At 58.0% G+C, this 18,945-nt stretch overlaps 2 protein-coding genes across 2 annotated transcripts; one reads left to right on the top strand and one right to left on the bottom strand.

Annotated features, from left to right (window-relative positions):
• Positions 1–4,652: 4,652 nt before the first annotated feature.
• LOC112646653 (chymotrypsinogen 2-like) lies at positions 4,653–9,401 on the bottom strand. The gene is made up of 7 exons (XM_025426845.3): positions 9,241–9,401; positions 7,272–7,375; positions 7,089–7,168; positions 6,909–6,987; positions 6,492–6,672; positions 5,285–5,418; positions 4,653–4,872 (listed from the first exon to the last, which is right to left on the bottom strand). The coding sequence occupies exons 1-7, from the start codon at positions 9,293–9,295 to the stop codon at positions 4,711–4,713; spliced, it is 795 nt and encodes a 264-aa protein (XP_025282630.1). The 5' UTR covers positions 9,296–9,401; the 3' UTR covers positions 4,653–4,710.
• Positions 9,402–15,492: 6,091 nt separating this feature from the next.
• Positions 15,493–18,942, top strand: CTRB1 (chymotrypsinogen B1). Its single transcript, XM_025426853.3, has 7 exons — positions 15,493–15,651; positions 16,650–16,753; positions 16,857–16,936; positions 17,243–17,321; positions 17,638–17,818; positions 17,895–18,028; positions 18,699–18,942. Exons 1-7 carry the CDS (start codon positions 15,600–15,602, stop codon positions 18,858–18,860), a joined length of 792 nt encoding a protein of 263 aa, XP_025282638.1. The 5' UTR covers positions 15,493–15,599; the 3' UTR covers positions 18,861–18,942.
• The last annotated feature ends 3 nt before the right edge of the window (positions 18,943–18,945 follow it).

Raw genomic sequence — 18,945 nt, 5'->3', positions numbered from 1 at the left:
TTACTAGAGCAGGAGAAAACATGCTGCCGTATAACTCATGAGCTGAAGAAATCATAATGGAAATAGAAAATACTTAGGACATATATTATATATCAAAATTTATGGGCATCAATGAAATAAGTGCTTTGAGGGAAATGTAAAGCCTGAAATATTCATATTAGGAAAGAGGACAGGCAGCAAATTAATGAGCCAAACAGCCAAACTAAGATGTTAGAAATCACAAATAATAAACACAACGAAATCAGGAGGCTAGTGTTACCCTGATACCAAAGCCAGATGAAACATTACCAAAAAAAAAAAAGAAAAGAAAAGAAAAAGAAAAAAAAAAGAAAATTGTGGAAATTGTGGAGTATCTCTCATGAGTATAAAAGTAAAAGTCTTCCATAAAATACTAGCACACCATATCCACCGGCATACTGAAAAGATGATACACCATGACCAAGTGGGTTTTATCCCAGGCTCACATAAGAACATAAGAACCGATCAGTGGAATATACCATGTTAACAGAATGAAGAAAAATCCATATGATGGCCTCAATTGACGCAGAAAAAAAACCTTTGACCAAATTCCATACCCTTTCATGATAAAAAGCACACAGAAAACTAAGACAATGAAAACTAATACAAAAGAACTAGCTTGATGCTAAGGGGCATTTATGAAAAACACACACAGGTAACGTGTGTCCAGTGGCGAAGGATTGGAAGCTTTCCCCTAAGATCAGGAATAAGACCAAAGATGCCTGCTTTCACCACTGCCAGCAAATATTGTACCGGCCAGAACAATTTACACAAGGAAAAAAATTAATAAAATCATCAAAATTGGAAAGAAAAAAGTACAACTATCTCTATTTGCACATGACATGATCCTACATATAGAAAATCCCAAAGAATCAACAAGCAAGTGATTCAAGCTAATTACTTCAGGAAGGTTGCAGGGTACAAGGGCAACACACAAACATCAGTGGGGTCCTATGTACCTATAATAAACATTCTGAAAAGGAAATTAAGAAAGCTGCTCCAGGGGCACCAGTGGCTCAGTCGGTTAAGCATCCTACTCTTGGTTTCAGCTCAGGTCATGATCTGCAAAGTCAGCTTAAGATTCTCTCTCCCTCTCCCTCTGATCCTCCTCCCACTCTCCCTCGCTTTCTCAAATAAATATTTTTTACAAAAGAAGCTATTCCATTAACAGTAGCATCAAATTAATGAAATAGTACATATTCAAAGCAATTCTTAACAAAATAGGATGAGGGCTTATAATAAAAAGGGGGGAATAACTACAGCTGGGAAGGATAGGGAGAAATTGGAACCCTCATGCATCACTGGTGGGAAAGCATATGGTGCCTCTGCTGTGGAACACAGGCCAGAGAAGCCAGTGTCCGTGCCGAGAGCTGCAGAAGAAAAACCTCACTTGCGGGCAGGCAGGCAGACGCCCCCTTCCTACAGGGCCAGTGGTGATCACAAACATTGGGAAGTTGTACCAGTGGTCGGTGGGCACGTGAGAAGATCAAAACCACCACTCATTAGGGAAATGCAAATCGAAACCAGAGTGAGATAGCATTCATACCCATTAGGATGGCAGATATATGTAAAAACCAAAAAAGAGAAATCAACTAGAATTGGTGCGGTTGGGGAAAAATTGGAGCCCTCATACATCACCAGTGGGAACGCAAAATGGTGCATCTGCTGCGGAAAACCGGTATCTGTGTGGAGAGAGCTGCAGAAGAAAGACTTCACTTGAGGAACAGGGGTGCAGAGGGCAGGAGGCCAGAGTGCCTGGTGTCCATGTTGGGAGGGCCACGGGAGGCCATCACTGGGTGGGCCCAGGGTGGGGAGATCACTAAGGGACCACCTGTGTTGGGGGAGGGGCCGGGGCAGAGCCCCATGGACACCCTCAGACTAATCTTCTAACCGCCGGAACCTTCCTCCTGCAGTCTCCCTCCAGAACCTTCTATGAGCACACATCACATGGTGGTCATTGTCCAAAAGAAATGCTTTCAGAAATTCCATCCATTAGGGCAGAGTGGGTACTCAAGGGTGAATTTTGAGCCGATAGGCTCTAATTGCCAGTTGAGGGCCCAAACCGCCCCCACCATGCACAATGCCAAGGAGCATTAATTCCATGAGTCTCTCCTAAGAAACCTACAGAGAATGAGCTTCCCTCAAACTGGCTACAGAGACAGGCCCAGAGGCCTGGTGGCAAACCCCAAACACACACACACACACACACACACACACACACACACACACTTGCAGGCTGCAAGACACAGGTCACAGCAGGGAAGGGCTCCGTGGAGATATCCAACAACTATTCAAAACCGGGGACAGCAAAACACAACCATTTTCACCCATTATATTGGTGAAGGCAGTGTTGTTGTCCTGCAACGGCTGTGTGTAGTAGGAGACGTAGCACAGACATAATCTTGGGATATTCTAATTCCATCATTCCCTGTGTCCTTGAGAATGAGGCTTCTTGCCGTAGAGCAAAAAACATACCAGTGTACTCTATTTCCACGTAAGGAAAAAATGCTCTAGTCTTGAACTTGAAATGCCAGTATTTGAACTCATGAGGCATTTCATCTTTCAAAGGATTTACCTATAAATATTCCCTTGCTCTGCCCACTGGAAAGGAAACAACACAATGACCATAAGCATCCCCCTCACCCAGACTGTGGTCTTGAAATTCCTTTTCCAACTAAAAGAAAACAGGGAGTTTTCTTTTTTTTTTTTTTTAAGATTTTATTTATTTTTCCATGAGAGACACACACACACACAGAGAGAGAGAGAGAGAGAGAGAGAGAGAGGCAGAGGGAGAAGCAGGCTCCATGCCGGGAGCCCAACGTGGGACTTGATCCGGTGACCTGAATCAAAGGCAGAGGCTCAACCGCTGAGCCACCCAGGTATCCCTAAGCCAGAGAGTTTTAGACAAAGAGCTGACTCCAGGCCTGGGACATCTTGTTACTCCAGACAGCGAAGAAGCTCTGAAACCCTACTTGGGCCATGTCAGCACGTCTCTGACCCAAGGGGAAAAGCTCCCTCTGGTCCAGGTGGCACAATCTGAGCTTCAATAAAGACAGTAAATATGACGGATCAAAACCCTTGTATACATTTAAATGTTTATTTTTTATTTTTTTTTATTTTTAAGAGTGAGTAGGGAGGGGCAGAGGGAGAGAGAGAATCTTAAACAGGCTGCATGCCCAGCATGGTACCCGACATGGGGCTCAATCTCACGACCCCAAGATCACTAACTAACTGAGGTGAAATCAAGAGTCGGACACTTAACAGACTGAGCTGCCCAGGCACCCCAACCCTTGTATACCTTAAAATCTATAGGAATGACATAATAATTCTAAAACACTAAAACGTAATGGACTGGGTCACCTTTGGAGGATGATAAAGAACAAATGAATTATCCTGAAAATCAGTGAAAGAGAAAATGTTTCAAATTCTGTAAAGGTGGGGCACCTGGGTGGTGCAGTCAGATGGGCGACCGACTTGATTCCAGCTCAGGCCGTGATCTCTGGATCATGAAATCGAGCCCCGCCTCCGGCTCCGAGCTAAGTGTGGGCTTGGAGTCCCCCCTCTCCCCCTGCCCCTCCCCAGTGATCGCACGTGCCCTCTCCCTCTCTCAAATAAATGCAGTAATCTTTAAAAAAAAAAAATCTGTAGGGGATCCCTGGATGGCTCAGCGGTTTGGCGCCTGCCTTCAGCCCAGGGCGTGATCCTGGAGACCCGGGATCAAGTCCCACGTCAGGCTGCATGGAGCCTGCTTCTCCCTCTGCCTGTGTCTCTGCATCCCTCTTTCTCTCTCTCTCTGTGTCTCATGAATAAATAAAATCTTTAAAAAAATAAAAATAAATAAAAATAAAATTTAAAAAATCTGTAAAGGAGAAGTTGGTAACCGTTTCCCCTCCGTGTGCCATGTGAGCAGCACTGCTGCGCAATTGGCTGATAGACAGGGGCATCTCTATGGAACTATTCCAGACAATAGAGGAGAAAGAAATGTTAAAATTAAGCTGCTGCCATTGTGCAAACCCCAGGAAAAGCAACGAGGCTCAGGCAGGTGGGCTCGCCTCACAAAAATAGGGGCCCGTCCCGACGCCTCCTAAGGAAGGAAGCTGGCTCCCACCTACAGCCTGGCCAACAGCGCTGAACCCCTACATTTAACTGCTGAGGCCCAGAAATGCAGAGGACACGGAGGGAACTGAGAGGACAGAGGGGCCCGGCGCTGGTGCTGGCCTGGAGCCTCCTGGAGCTACAGAGGCTCACTGCCCTGTGGGGGCGCTGGGACCCCAGCAAGGACCGACAAAGGACACTGGAAGGGAGGGAGAGGGAGGACCTGCGGTGCAGGAGCACATGGTGCCAGGAGTAGGTTTCATGGGCACGCTGTCTGGGTCCCTGAAGCTCACCCTCTAGGGCTATGGACTCCATAGCCTGGCCAGGACAGCTCCCTTCCAGAAAGCTCCTTGGGTAAAGCTGGGTCCAGTAGGTAGAAGTAAGGTTCTACCTTAGTTGGTGGAGTCCCAAGCCAGGAGGATGGGAAATGCGTACAGCTTCCCTAAGAAGTCAGGAATGTTAACAGGGGGCTGACAAGGTCACCCCAGGGGGACAGCCCCATGTCTCCTGGGCCACACAGATACAGGCATACTCAGTGCTTCCCTTTATATGCCTTTATTGGAAACACTTAGGGTTTGGGTAGTGGGAACCAAGAGCTCAGTTGGCAGCAAGTATTTCCTGAACCCAAGGAATGAGCTCAGTGACACGGGAGTACACAGCAGGAACAGAGGTGGAGCAGGTGCCGCTGCCCCAGGACACGATGCCCACCAGGGTCCAGGCTCCATCCTTCTGGCAGACCAGGGGGCCACCAGAGTCACCCTGCAGGAAGAGAAGGGACTCGTTTCCAAGGCCGAAGCGGGGTGCCAGGACCCTGGTGTGCCCCGACCTGCCCCAGCCCAGGTTCTGTGCAGGGAAATGACCAGCGTAGTGTGGGCACGGGGAGCGGGCAGGAGCCCCCAGCTGTGGCCCCATGGCAGCCCCAGCTGTCACCTGCTCCCGGAGGGCCTGGGGCAGCGGGCTAACCCTGACCGGGCCGGCGTCTGCACATCGGGCTGGACACATTGAGCTCAGGGGGGCTGGCGGGAGGACGCCATCGCCCCCGGGAGCCCCTGCACCAGCTGGGCCAGGGGGAGCAGGTGCCGCAGAGAGGAGCCGCCCTCCCGACCCGAGCAGGGCCTGGGCAGGGCAGGGTAGGGCAGGGCGACGGCGGGGAGGGCAGAGCCGGGCCTACCATGCAGGAGGAGACGCCGCTGGCACCGGCGCAAATCATCACGTCGGTGATCTTGCTGCCCCAGAACTTCTTGCACTCGGCGTTGGACAGGAGGGGCAGGGCCGCCTGCTGCAGCTTGTCGGGCGTCTTGTTGGCTGCGGGGACACAGCCGGCCGGGGGGATCAGGACCCCCCGCCCCGGGGTGGCAGGGACCAGCGGCCGCCTGGAGACCCCGCCTCCCCTGCCTGGTCCTAGTCCTTGGCCATTGCCCCGGCCCCGGGACCGGGACCGGAGCTGCCGACCTCCCCTGAGACGAACAGCGCCTGCGGCCCCGGTGCTCGGTGCTCGGATGGCGCCCCGGACTCTGGGCGCCCGGCTCCCGCGGGGTAGCTGAGACCACCCCCCCCTCCCCCCGGCCCTGGGAGACGCTGGGGGGCGCTGTCTCCCAGGGAAGGGGGCTGACACCCTCGGCCGGGGACACCGCAGGGGCCCGCCGCTCTGGGGGGGCACAGGAGGGAGCCCCCTCCCCTGGCCGCTCCTGTCCTGTTAAAGGGCCAGCAGGGGAGCTGGGGCCTGGGCAGGAGCAGCGAGGACCACGTTGCAGGGGGAGTGCGGGCGGGGAGCAGCCGGGGACCGAGGGGGGCCCCCACCCCCTGCACCCGGACGCCTGAGCGGCTCAACACGGCCACTGTCCTCGGGTGTGGGGAGCAGTCGGGCCGGGGATGGGGCGACGGGCCCCGGTGCAAGGCGGCAGGGGGCGAGGCTTGCTGGTCCTTGGCTGCTTCTCGGCCAGTTCGTCTTCCAGCAGAGTATTTATGCTGATCTTTTAAAAAGATTTTATCTATTTGTTAGAGAGAGAGAGAGAGAGAAAGAGAGAGAAAGAGAACGAGGGGTGGGAAGCAGCAGAGGCAGAGGAGAAGCAGAGTCTCCTGTGAGCAGGGAACCCGAGGCGGGACTCGATCCCAGGACTTGGGATCATGACCTGAGCCAAAGGCAGATGCATGAACTGATTGGGCCACCCAGGCATCCCTCAGCTCATCTCTATTCATGTTCGGTAGGTTTTTCATTAAGAGAGTTTTAAATAAACAGAAAGATTTATGGCCGCGCTGCATTTTGGAAAAAAAAGAAAAAGGGAAAAGCGACTTGGGTGCCCCCTGGAGACTTCCTGCTGCTCAGGCGGCCCCAAGGCCAGACGCGTGCCCTGGGAGGACATGCCAGGTGGCCTCACCGTTGTACTTGGTCCGCCCCCAGCCGGTGGTGACGCACATCAAACCCGGGGGGAACTCGTCGGTCGCCTGGGGCAGGCACACGGGGGACACGGTCTCGGAGAAGCGGGCAGGCGTGGCCAGCTTCAGCAGGGTGATGTCGTTGCGGACCGTGAACATGTTGAACTTGGGGTTCTTGAACACCTGTGCGCGGAGCCAGAACAACCGCGTTAGGCCCTCGGATTCGCCGGCAATCTGAGGGCTGCAAGGAGGCAAGTTCTTTTTCCGGTGCCCCCGTGGGGACACGGACCCACAGGGGCCCGGAAAGAGAAGTCGAGGCCCACCCCGGCCACCCCGGGCGCTGCGTCTCAAGCAGCCGAGGGGCTGTCCTTCCCGCCCCTGCCCCCGCGCCTCGGCCAGGCGGCGGGGCTCGGACGCACCTCGGCGATCTTCAGGACCTGGATGTTCTCTTCACTTGAGCTCTGGTCAAACTCCCCGGCCACGACCAGGTGAGAGGTCCTGGGGGAGTCACGTGGAGGTTAAGGCCTGGGGGTGGCTCCTGCTCCCTCCTCACCCCCCAAATAGCCAGAAGCAGAGCCCTGAGGCTGCCCGGGCCTCACCTGACCCCGCAGTGGGCGGCCGTGACCACCCAGTCCTCGCTGATGAGGGACCCCCCGCAGAAGTGGAAGCCGGTGCTGTCCTGGAGGAAGACGCGGAGGGTCAGGCCCAGCTGGACACCAGCGGCCCCCAGCCCGGCTCGTACCCCAGTGTGTCCCCCACTCACGTACAGACTACCCCCTCACCTGCAGCGACACCTGCCAGGGCCAGGAGCCCGGGACGGCGTCTTCCCCATTGACGATCCTGGACAGGCCGTTCAGGACAGGTTCGATGGCGGGGACCCCGCAGTCTGAGGGGGGCGGGCAGCAGGGGGCAGGGAAGAAGGCTGAGGCCCAGGGCCACTCTGCAGAATTCCTGGCTTCTTCCAGGCCAGGGCAGGACCCCACACCGCCCTCCTACCGCCCCCAGGCAACTTGGGCTGCGCTCCTCAGCCCGCAGGCACGAGGAGCCCCACGTACACCTGCTAACCCGGTCGTGCCGCCAAGGCCGCGGAGGACGGGGGGCCGGGCTGCTCCCACCCGAAGCCTTCGACGAAGGAGCAGAAAACAGGCTGAGAAATCAGCCCGCGGGGCTGGACTCCCAGGCCCAGCCTTCTTGCTGTAAGGCCTCAGGGGGTCACTGAAATCTCCACTGCTCACCCTCCTCAGTAAACTGGGGAGCAAACAGGACTCACCTCACAGGTCAGAGCTCGCCTGTCGGATGGGGGGAGTGGCATGAACACCGCTAGCCCCAGTGCACGGGGGCCTAGAACCTGGATGCTCTGCTCAGGCGGGGTAGCCAGTGGTACGTCCCAGCCTGCCTGTGCCCACACTGAATTTCCTCCTCCAGAGAGTTCAGGAACTATTCTCGTATAAAGGTTCAGTGTCTTAATTAGCTAATAAAACAGGACTTGGATTCCGCACCACGGAGAAAACAGAAAACAAGGGCTTGAATTGTCACAGACGGTGAGAAAAGATGGGTGTACTTAATCTGTCTGTGAGGCATTCGCTGTGCCAGCACCTGGGGAAATCTCAGCACCTGTGCAAGCAAAGTTAGGGTCTCGCAGCCCCGAGCACCAGGCAGCCCTCCTCGAGGTGACACAGGCCAGCACCTGCCCCACTGTCCCTGCATAACCCAACGCAGAGCATTATTGCCAAAACGTAGGTCATCGTACTAATCACTTTCTTTGTAACACTAAAAACATTTGAACTAAACCAGGACGTATTTACGCAGCTGACTACGGTGATTACAGTGAATGGGTCTCTGTACCAACAGGGATAAATCTAAAACGTTACACCTGAATGGGTGGGAAAAGCCCCCCCTTTTTGTTTCTGTGTTTAAGTAAACTGTCCTTGTGGGGCTCGAACTCTCCACCTTGAGTTCAAGAGTCGCATGCTCTACCGACTGTGCCGGCTCAGGTGCCCCAGGCACATTTTAAAATTGATGTAGAGTATAATGCTGTTTGTGGAAGTTTGTACACATTCCATACAGTGTTTATGGATTTATAAATATGTAGTAAATTGGTAAAACCCGCACAGAAATGAGGCACAGCAAGCTTGGCATCGGGCTTACCTTCCACCAGGGGAGGAGGGGGAGGGTGGCTTTAGCTGAATCTATTTTATGTTTTAAAAAAAGAAATACCTGAAGCCAGTCTGCTAAAAAGTAATATTTGCAAAACCCTGATGTAGTACATGGTTGTCATATTATTTTCTGAATTTTTTTTTCTCTTTCTTCTCCTTTTTAAATGGAAAATAAAGGACTTCACAAGTGCCTGGCACAATAAATAAAAACCCGAGGAGGGGGGCTGAGAGTCTCCTGCGACACACCCCTACTCTGCTTGCAGCACCCCGCCTGAGCCGCTCCAGAGGCCGCAGAACTCGGTGCGGCCCAGACTGGTCTCGGGCAGCCCCCTGGCTGGGGTGTACGTGCTCAGAGAACCCCGAAGGACCTCTGTGCTCCCTGCAGCCTCAGCGTGCCAGTCTGGGCAGAGGCCCCAGGTGCAGGGAAAGGCTCACCAAACTCCCTCTTGGCTGGGCCCCAGGGCTCACTGCGGACAGAGTCCCCGGGCTCCTTCGGTGGCCTGGCTGCAGGGCCGCTGAGGACTGGGGACCTCTGTCTCAACCCGCTCCAGGCCTGGCAGGCCAACTCTGGGATCCCCGGGGTCCCGACACTCACGACTGGAGGCGGCCCCCACAAGGGCGAAGCAGGAGAGAAGCCACAGAAAGGCCATGTTGCTGCGGTCAGGAAGGCGTGAGGTGACCACTGCAGGGGTCCTCCTTTTAAGGCCCCTGGGCCACCCCAAGCCCTGCCCAGCCCCTTTGGCCCTGCCTAGCTGGAGAAGCCTGAGAGCCACCCTCCCCATTTTCCGAGGACCTTGAGTGATAAGTGGGGGTCAAGCCCCTCTCACAGGCTGGCCTGGCTCTCGGCCCGGGATGCCCCAGCCCCTGAGAAAAGGGCAGCTGCTCTGATGCCATGTCACCCCTAAGACTTGGCAATACCTGGCATCCCGAAGGCTCTGTGGGCAGCGTCAGCATCCCGGCCGGGAGCCTGGGCCCTGCAGAGCCCAGTCTGGGCGGCCTTTAGCCAGTCCCAGGGGCAGGGACCCGGCGCTGCCAGGGAGGAATCCCAGCTCCTAACCAGAGGCAATCCCACCTGGGGACACCTCCAGGACAGTGACCATACGCTGCAGGTTCTCAGTAAAGAGTATTTTCAACCCAATATCACCTACAAGTAAAGTAGCCTACACATGCCCTGGGTTACCCAGAGGGTCACCTTCAAACCACCTCAGCCAAGCAGCTTCTGAGCGTAGGTCGGGCTGCGTCAAGGTCAGGGCGTCACCCCCATGGAGGCCACCAGCAGGTTCTAGGTGGACAGACAGGCTGACAGGCTGTTGCGCATCGAGCTCTGGGCTCTGAATCTCTTTCTGTGGTAACTCACAGTTTGAGCCACTGTAGATAGCTCCGTGTCCTATAAAATGGAGTGTTGATTCCACACCATTAAACGACACACAAGGAAACGGAACAGAAACGATGTTGATGGTCCCAGAACAATGAGAGAAGGAAGGTGTACATAATAGGGGGGTGACGCATTTGCCGCAAGTAGGGGCCGAATGAGCTCTTAGCAGCAGCCCCTGGTGTAGGCGCTGGATGCTCACATGCACACAGCACAGGGCACCCCTGTCCTCATGAGGCCGAGAGCCTAGGGACAGAGACAGACACCAGAGGGACAGGAATGTGATGTCGTGAGCCCCATAGTCCAGGCAGGAAAAGGAGAGTGCTGCTGTTCTGGAAGGTGCTCTGGGCCTCAACCCTGAGCCGGTTTGTAGAGGAAGGTGGGCTGGGAAGGAGGCCGGGGCACCCCGGGAGCAGCTGGCCAGTGAGCGGCACAGGGTCACTGCCCCTGACTGGAACTGCATCGGCCTGGAGGTTTGGTCGTGGTCTGTAGAAGCGCTGCGTGCTTCCCGGGGTGGGGTGGGGGGCAGGGGCTCTGCCCAGGGGGTGGGGGGGCGGGCTCCCGGAGGGCCCCCAACGGTGGGGCAGGGCTGAGGCAGCCGCGTTTCCAGGGTCGCAGGGAGCCAGCGGCTGGGTGCTGAGCGCTAACTGGGTCTGAGCTTTCTGATCCCTCTGGCTGTGTCCCCCACACCCGGGGCCAGCTGGGGGCCAGGCCTGGGCGTGAGGGTGAGCAGTCCGCAGTGAGCCCACACTTCCGCTGCAGGCCAGGGTCATTCACATTCGCTCGGCTTCTCTTCTTTTTTTCCTTCCCTTATTCCAAGCAGGGAGCCAAGCCAGTTGGATTTTCCTTGCCTCAAGGACTTTCCAGAACAGACAACGGCGCCCGAGGCCCTGGCTCTCCGGTCTGCTCGGAAACTCAGCCCCGGCCCACTGGCGTGTAGGGGGAATCCGGCCTCAGATGCTTCTGGAAGGGGAGGGAGGGCTCCCCCAGTCCCGGAGGTGAAGGCGGGGTGTGCGTCTCTGCGGGGGGCGCGGGGGGGCTCGGACTTTGACAGAGAGCCAGGCCCTGGGGCGAGCGAGGGGTCTGTCGGCGACAGCGCCAGCCGCGCCTGCCCGCCCGCAGCCAGTCCTCATTCTCGGCCACACCCGGGGCTCCCCGGGGTGAGGGGGCCGGGAGCAGGGCCCTGGCGGGGGGGACAGAAGCCCGGGACTGCTCTGGCTTGGCCCCCGGAGGCGCCCGCCGGCAGCCCGAGCCCATCGCGGCTCCGGCCTGACACACGGGCCACGCGCCCGGAGGGGCGCTCGAAGCCACGGGCGGCGGCGACGCAGGACTCAGACGTGGCTCGGGCTGCCCCGTGTGGCTTTCGAGGTGCCAGCGTCACCGGCACCGTGTGGCCTCTCGCTTGGCCACACGCGCAGGGGCCCCTGGGAAGGCCAGACATGGATCCGGCTCCCCTGCCTCGGCGGGCCTCAGGTGCTCGGCGGCCTGAAGGCCCAGAGGCTGGTCCTGGCCGGCGACGCCACTAGGAGTCCAGCCGCCGTTGCACAGGCCGGCCGCCGCCTCGCCGGCAGCAGAAAGCGGCCGCCAATTGTGAGACAGTTCCCACTTTCAAAGATATTAAAACGTAAAAACATCTTGTCTGAGAGATGATCACATATGTTCAGGGCAGCGGGGTGGCTCACGGGTTAGGCATCTGCCTTCGGTTCAGGTCATGGGCCCAGGGGCCTGGGCCCCAGCATCGTGTGGGCTCAGCTTGCTGAGGGGCTTGCGCCTGGACCCCCCGGGTTCCTGATGACGCTGGGAGCCTCTTAAGAAACTGGGTGCCTCAGCTTTGGCTCACGGTGTGGTCCCAGGGTCGAGTCCCGGTGTGGTCCCAGGGTCGAGTCCTGCATCGGGCTCCCTGCAGGGAGCCTGCTCCTCCCTCTGCCTGTGTCTCTGCCTCTGTCTCTGTGTCTCTTATGAATAAACAAAATCTTAAAAAAAAAAATTGTCCTCCTAAATCTGCAGAGTCCCTCTAATAGAAAAACCTTTTTTTTTTTCTAATAGAAAAATCTTAAAACTGACATTTCTTGCATGCCCATGTGTAGAGCTGAGAGTCACCTTACTACAAGGAGCAAAAGGAGGGGACGCCTGGGCAGCTCAGCAGTTGAGTGTCTGCCTTTGGCTCAGCCTGCTTCTCCCTCTGCCTCTGTCTGCCTCTCTCTGTGTCTCTCATGAATAATAAATAAAATCTTAAAAAAAAAAAAGGAGCAAAAAGAGGAGTGGGCTGGGGAAGGAGCGAGCAGCAGCCCAAATGGCCCAGTGAGGGAACAGTATGTAAATTTTGGGGTGCTTATGATGTGCAGCACCGCTCCTAATACAGCCGAGAACACAAGTGAATCACAAAACCATTGGGCTGAGTGAAAGAACCCAGATACAAAGACAACATACAGTATGGTTCCATTTATAGAAATTTCTAGAACAGGCAAAACTTATGGTGAAAGTAATAGGAACAGTGGTTGCTGGTTACTCCAGAGAAGGGGGAACTGGAAAGGGACATCGGGAAATTTCTGGGGTGACGGCATCTTGTTTCTTGGTTGTGGTGTTGCTACACTCTGGTGTGCGTGTGTATGTACATATGTAAACTCATCCCTCTGTTCACTTAAGATCTGCGTGTCTCATACGTAAATTATACTTCAATATATCTTATTTTTAATAAAAAAGAGAGTTGGGATTTGACCTCCTGAAAGACAGGTCTTGGAGAAGAGGGGCCCCTCTACCTACGGAAACTAACATCGAGGTCCAGCGCTGAGCAACGCCGCAGGCTGAGTCCCCAGCGCGAAGGAAGCCCGCGCAGGGCGCTGCAGGGCCCGGTCCCCCACGGCGACGCCCGCCCAGAGCCAGAGCCGGGCGCTCCCTCGCGCTCGCTGCAGGCCCGGGCTGTCCCCATGCCCATGCTGGGGTTCCCAGCGCGCACGTGGACCGGGTCGCCCCGAGCAAATCGCACTAAGCCACAGCTTTTCCAGGAAGAGCGTCCGCACTGCCCGCTGAACACGGTTCGCGCTGCCGACGTGCAAGCAGGCGCCCGGGGCTGGGGCGCTGGGGAGCCCGGGGCTGGGGCGCTGGGGAGCCCGGGGCTGGGGCGCGCTGGGGAGCCCGGGGCTGGGGCGCTCGGGGAGCCCGGGGCTGGGGCGCTGGGGAGCCCGGGGCTGGGGCGCTGGGGGAGCCCGGGGCTGGGGCGCGCTGGGGAGCCCGGGGCTGGGGCGCGCTGGGGAGCCCGGGGCTGGGGCGCTCGTGGAGCCCGGGGCTGGGGCGCGCTGGGGAGCCCGGGGCTGGGGCGCTGGGGAGCCCGGGGCTGGGGCGCGCTGGGGAGCCCGGGGCTGGGGCGCTGGGGAGCCCGGGGCTGGGGCGCGCTGGGGAGCCCGGGGCTGGGGCGCTCGGGGAGCCCGGGGCTGGGGCGCTCGGGGAGCCTGGGGCTGGGGCGCGCTGGGGAGCCCGGGGCTGGGGCGCTGGGGAGCCCGGGGCTGGGGCGCTCGGGGAGCCCGGGGCTGGGGCGCTGGGGAGCCCGGGGCTGGGGCGCTGGGGAGCCCGGCGGGGCCCCGGCCAGGGCGCGTCGGAAACGCCAGCGAGAAGCGGAAGCCGGGACATACCCGCGGCCGTCGGCTTGGCTGGAGGAACCACGGGGTCCGGAGGTGCGCGCTCATCCTAACCGCAGTGGGTGCACGAGCGGCCCTCCCCGCCCCCACCTCAGCTGCGCGCGTCTCCAGACCTCCCAGACCGCGGCCCGGGCGCGGGGGGCGCGGGGGGCGCGGGGGCGCGGGGGGGGACGGGACGGGGGGGTGCGGGCGGGTCCCCCGCGCGACCTCCGCCACCGGCCCCGCCCCCGCCCCGTGGGCCCCGCGTGCCGTGCGGCCCGGGCCCCTGACCGCCGGGTTCCCTCCGCGGCCGCACGGGTGGGAGGACCGCGTCAGGCCGCCCCGCCGCGTGTCCCGGGGCCCTGGAGGCTCGTCGGTGCCGACCCGGCGGGCGCCCCCAGGCCCGGGCCCGCCCTGCTCGGGCTCGTGCCTGCGCCTCGACGGCCTCCGAGCTGCGCTTGGCGCACCCCGCCGGCCCCCCTGACTTAGCAACGCTGAGGATAACTCCTTAGCTGGTAGGAATGGACATTTTACTTTTTTTTTTTATTTGCTCTTTTAAAAAAAAAATTCTTTTTTTAAATTTACTTTTACTTTTTTTTTTTTTTCTTAATTTACTCCCTCTCCTTTCCCCGTGTAAGCTTCCTAAAAGAAGGAGAAATTTGGGTTGCTTTTCCTTTGCTCCACTGCACTATGGGCCTAGTAAGCTGGGCTCAAAAGGATAAAGGGGCTTGCATAGGTAGCCTGGTCTCGCTGAGGGCCGCCTCTGCCCCCTGTTCTGTGCCCCGCTTTTCTATCTGAGAGTGTGGCCATCCCTCACCGTCATCAGACTGTCTTCTAGAATGTGAGAAAGGCATCAGTAGGAAATTCAGGAAGGAGTACAGAGGATCAACCAGCATGGATCGTGTGAGGCCTGGTCCTAGCTCAGATGGGTCATGCGCCGCGTAATGTGGGATCCATACCACAAGCATCCTCATTTCACATACTTAGAAACAAAACCAAAGAGGCCCCGTAACCTGCCCAAGTCCACACAGCCGTTTTGTGCTGAGACCTGTACCGCAGAGCATGCCACTGTCATCAGTGCGATGGAAACTAAAAGCAGCTGTGAGATAATCATTTTCCTTGTGTGTTTTGTGGGGCTCACACTGTACCTGGCAGGCTCACCCTCAAATTTCTCCTTCCCCAGTTTCCCAAGTGTTGAGAAAGGGCCCCACTGCTTGCCCTGTCGCCCAAGCCAGAAGCAGGCTCCCTGCCCACTCCCACCCCCTACTCCCCATTTCCTGTCTGATCCAGCCTCCCCTGGGCTCTCAGTGGGGCCATGGCTCCAGGTTGCCACATGCTCGATTCCAGGGGTCCATGGCACCCGTGAAACCCAGCCTCCTGTGAACAGGCAGCAGGAAGCTTGCCCCTATGAGCCATGCTGCACATTAGCCCAGGTGATGGCCCCAGATATTTCAGGGAACCTTCATGGAAGCTTCTTGGCCATCCCCAGGACCAGGAGGGGCATCCTCAGCCCCCTGGCCACCCGCACCTGGGTCTTCACACCTCCTGCCTCCTTGACCCCACTGCCCAGGGGTTTTGAATAACTAACAGGCCAACTAAACTTCCTGCCCAAGGTCCTCCAGCCCATGGGAGAATCGGCTGGGCCTCAAACCCTGCCCAGGCCTGGCTGCCGTCCGAGAGTTCCTTCCTGGAAGACGAAGCCCAAGTTTTCTGAGCCCTTCCCTGTGGCTGTGGGTCAAGGGCCACTTTGTTTGGCCCTACCTTTGCCCTTGACCCAGACCTAAGCTCAACCATGGGCCACAGCTGTTGCTGTCCCAGGCCTGATGCCAGCCCTGCTCTGGCACATCCTACCTACTCGGGCACATGCCCAGGAAAGGGATTGTCACCTCAAGGTTTGCTGATAACAGCTTGTTGGATATAATGGGGAGCTCCCCAGGCAGGCGCCCCACACCTCCCTGACCACGTACCATGGCTTTCCTCTGGCTCCTCTCCTGCTTCGCCCTCCTGGGCACAGCCTTCGGTGAGTTTGGGGCAAGCAGAGGCCAGGAAGGATGTCTCTGCTCCCCGTCAGCCCCTGAGGCCAGAAAGGCAACAGGGTCCCTGCTCCCCGTGCAGCTGCACACCGTGGTGTGAGCCTGAGTGGGTCTCTCTCTCCACCTGAGCCTCAACAGCTGGGAGGATTGGACTGGACTAGCCAGCAGGAAGCCCCCAGGAGGAGGTGGGCCTTCCTGCGACTGACCCAAGAGGCCTCATACCCTGTGCAAGGGACAGGGAAGACAAATCCAGTGGGGGCGAAGAGTCTCAGAACAGCTAGGGGCTCCCAAATGGGTGCAGAGGGTAAGCAGGTGGGCAGGTGTAGCTTGGCCACCACCAGCGCTTTGGAGCCCTTGAACCTGGCACTTTTAAACTTGTGTTCACTGAGCACTTACTATGTGCCAGGGACAGAGCAAGTTCCTGCTTTTCCTGCTTAGTCTTCTTGCATCCTTTTTTTTTTTTTTAAGGATTTATTTATTTGAAAAAAAAAAAGGATTTATTTATTTGAGAGAGAGAGAGAAAAAATGAGTAGGAGAGGGGCAGGAGGAGAGGAGAGAAGCAGACTACCTGTTGAGCCCAGAGCTCAGTGCAGGGGTGGAGTGCCGATCTCACAACCCTGAGATCATGACCTGAGCCTGAAATCAAGAGTCGGATGCTCAACAGACTGAGCCACCCAGATGCCCCGTCTTCTTGCATCCTTATCCCAACTTTGTGAGGTTAGGCAGCAGCTGTATGATCCCCTCTGCGCAGAGGGGGGAATGATGAGAATGCTCAGCCAGGCGGCACGGGGCTGGGTTTCAGACCCCCAGAGCCCTGCCTCCAGCCCATGCTGGGGCCCTGCCACCACCTCTCAGCCCACCTGTTGGGCTTGTCTGGGCTGAAGCACAAGTCAGACTGAATTTCCCTGGGGTTCCTGGGAGAGTAGGACCTGGGCAGGGAGCCCGCGGCCCCCACCCTCCACCCCTTACCTCACACCCCCTCCAGGCTGCGGGGTCCCCGCCATCCAGCCGGTGTTAAGTGGCCTGTCCAGGATCGTCAATGGGGAAGACGCTGTCCCGGGCTCCTGGCCCTGGCAGGTGTCCCTGCAGGTGAGGGGGTTTTCTGTATGTGAGTGGGGGACACAGTGGGGTACAAGTAAGGCTGGGGGCTGCTGGTGTCCAGGTAGGCCTGACCCTCCCCATCTTCCTCCAGGACAGCACCGGCTTCCACTTCTGCGGGGGGTCCCTCATCAGCGAGGACTGGGTGGTCACTGCTGCCCACTGCGGGGTCAGGTGAGGCCCAGGGTCCCCAGGAAATCCCTTGGTAGCGGGGAGACTCAGAACTGAGGGCTGGACCTAGGACATCCTTGTTCCTCACTTTCCTTCTTTCGGAATGTGTAGAAAACCCTGCTGGTCTCCCAAAGTCACCAGGAGGGAAACACCTGGTGGGCTGTAGGTGCAGTTGTTTCGGGGGCGATGATTGATATTTTGAGCTCCCATCTCTGAGCACGTGCACAAAGGGACAGACATGTACCCTGCACCCCAGCAGGCCCCACCGCCTCACAGCAGGAACCCCCTCCCTTCTCTGGCCCTCTCCAGAACCACCCACCAGGTTGTAGCCGGGGAGTTCGACCAGGGCTCAGATGCTGAGAGCATCCAGGTGCTGAAGATTGCCAAGGTATGGTGGCCCTGGGGTGACCCCAGCACAGCAGGCCCTCGGGAGTGCACAGCCCGGGCTGAGGCCTGAACACCCCCAGCTGCTCCCGACTGCCCCGGCACCCCATTGGGACGGGGCGGAGCAGAAGGCAGCGTGTCCAAAGTCCACATCTTGGTCCCAGCCCTGACCTCTGGCTCTTGGGGCCGCAGGAGGTGATCTGGGGTAGCCTGGCGCCTGGTCCACGCCCCCCCCCCCGCCTCCTCCCAGCCCCCCATCGCCGCAGCTGTCCACCCCACCCCACAGGTTTTCTTTTTTTTTTTTTTTTTTTTCCCCACAGGTTTTCAAGAACCCCAAGTTCAACATGTTCACCATCAACAACGACATCACCCTGCTGAAGCTGGCCACACCCGCCCGCTTCTCCAAGACCGTGTCCGCCGTGTGCCTGCCCCAGGCGACCGACGACTTCCCTGCTGGGACCCTGTGTGTCACCACGGGCTGGGGCCTGACCAAACACACCAGTGAGTGACCTCCAGCTGGGGGTGGGGGGATGGAGAGCGGGGCTCTGCCTGCTGACCACCCACCCTGCCCTTCCAGATGCCAACACCCCCGACAAGCTACAGCAGGCGGCCCTGCCCCTCCTGTCCAACGCCGAGTGCAAGAAGTTCTGGGGCAGCAAGATCACCGATCTTATGGTCTGTGCGGGTGCCAGTGGCGTCTCCTCCTGCATGGTATGGCCTCCCAGACTCACCTGGCACCCCCTTCCCTCTTCCCTCCCAGCCTGGGGTGGGTTCAAGCGAAAGCCCAGGCCAGGGGTCTTGGCTGGAGAGAGGAGATGGAGTAACACACAGGCCTCTTTGGAGGGCCGGACACTCTCTCCTTGGAATTCATGCTTGACCAGTTGTAAACACGGTTAGCTCTCCCGGCCGATCACCAACGACCTCAACGGACGGGTGCCCGAGCAGGGGGCTCTGGTCTTGAAACCCACCACACTGCAAAATTCCATTGAAATCAGGGACTGAGCAAATGGCACCCCTGGAGCAGAGCAGTACGCAGCCTGGGTAGTGGAGTGTGGTGCCCAGGTGTCCGCAGATGGGGTCAGACAGCCCTTCTCCCTCACCACGGCTCCACGGCCAGGCTGGCACCAGCCAGGCTTCCTTCCTGTCAATCAAACCAGCTTTATCAGGCCTCTATTATAGGGCCCAGGCGATGGCCCAGACGCACAAGGGCATAAACCACAGAAGTTGCTGCTCGGTCATTCTTTCATCCCCCTCCAATACTGGTGTGCTGGGTGTCTACTGGCTGTCAGGCTCTGGACTGGGCTCTGGAATAAGGTCCAGGGGCCCCTAGGGCCAGGCCACCTGGGCTGCTGGATCTAAGCCTCCTCCCCTCTCCCTGCAGGGTGACTCTGGTGGCCCCCTGGTCTGCCAGAAGGATGGAGCCTGGACTCTGGTGGGCATCGTGTCCTGGGGCAGCGGTACCTGCTCCACCTCCACTCCTGGCGTGTACGCCCGTGTCACCAAGCTCATACCCTGGGTACAGCAGATCCTACAAGCCAACTGAGTCCCCCACCCCCACCCTGACCTCTCTGCAGACCCTGCTTCCACAGAGTCTCCATAAAGCAATAAAAGACACATTGATGATGTCT

Source organism: Canis lupus, chromosome 5 (genome assembly GCF_003254725.2).
Source record: "Canis lupus dingo isolate Sandy chromosome 5, ASM325472v2, whole genome shotgun sequence".
NCBI classification, from domain to species: Eukaryota; Metazoa; Chordata; class Mammalia; order Carnivora; family Canidae; genus Canis; species Canis lupus.
This window is presented reverse-complemented; position numbering and strand designations above follow the sequence as displayed.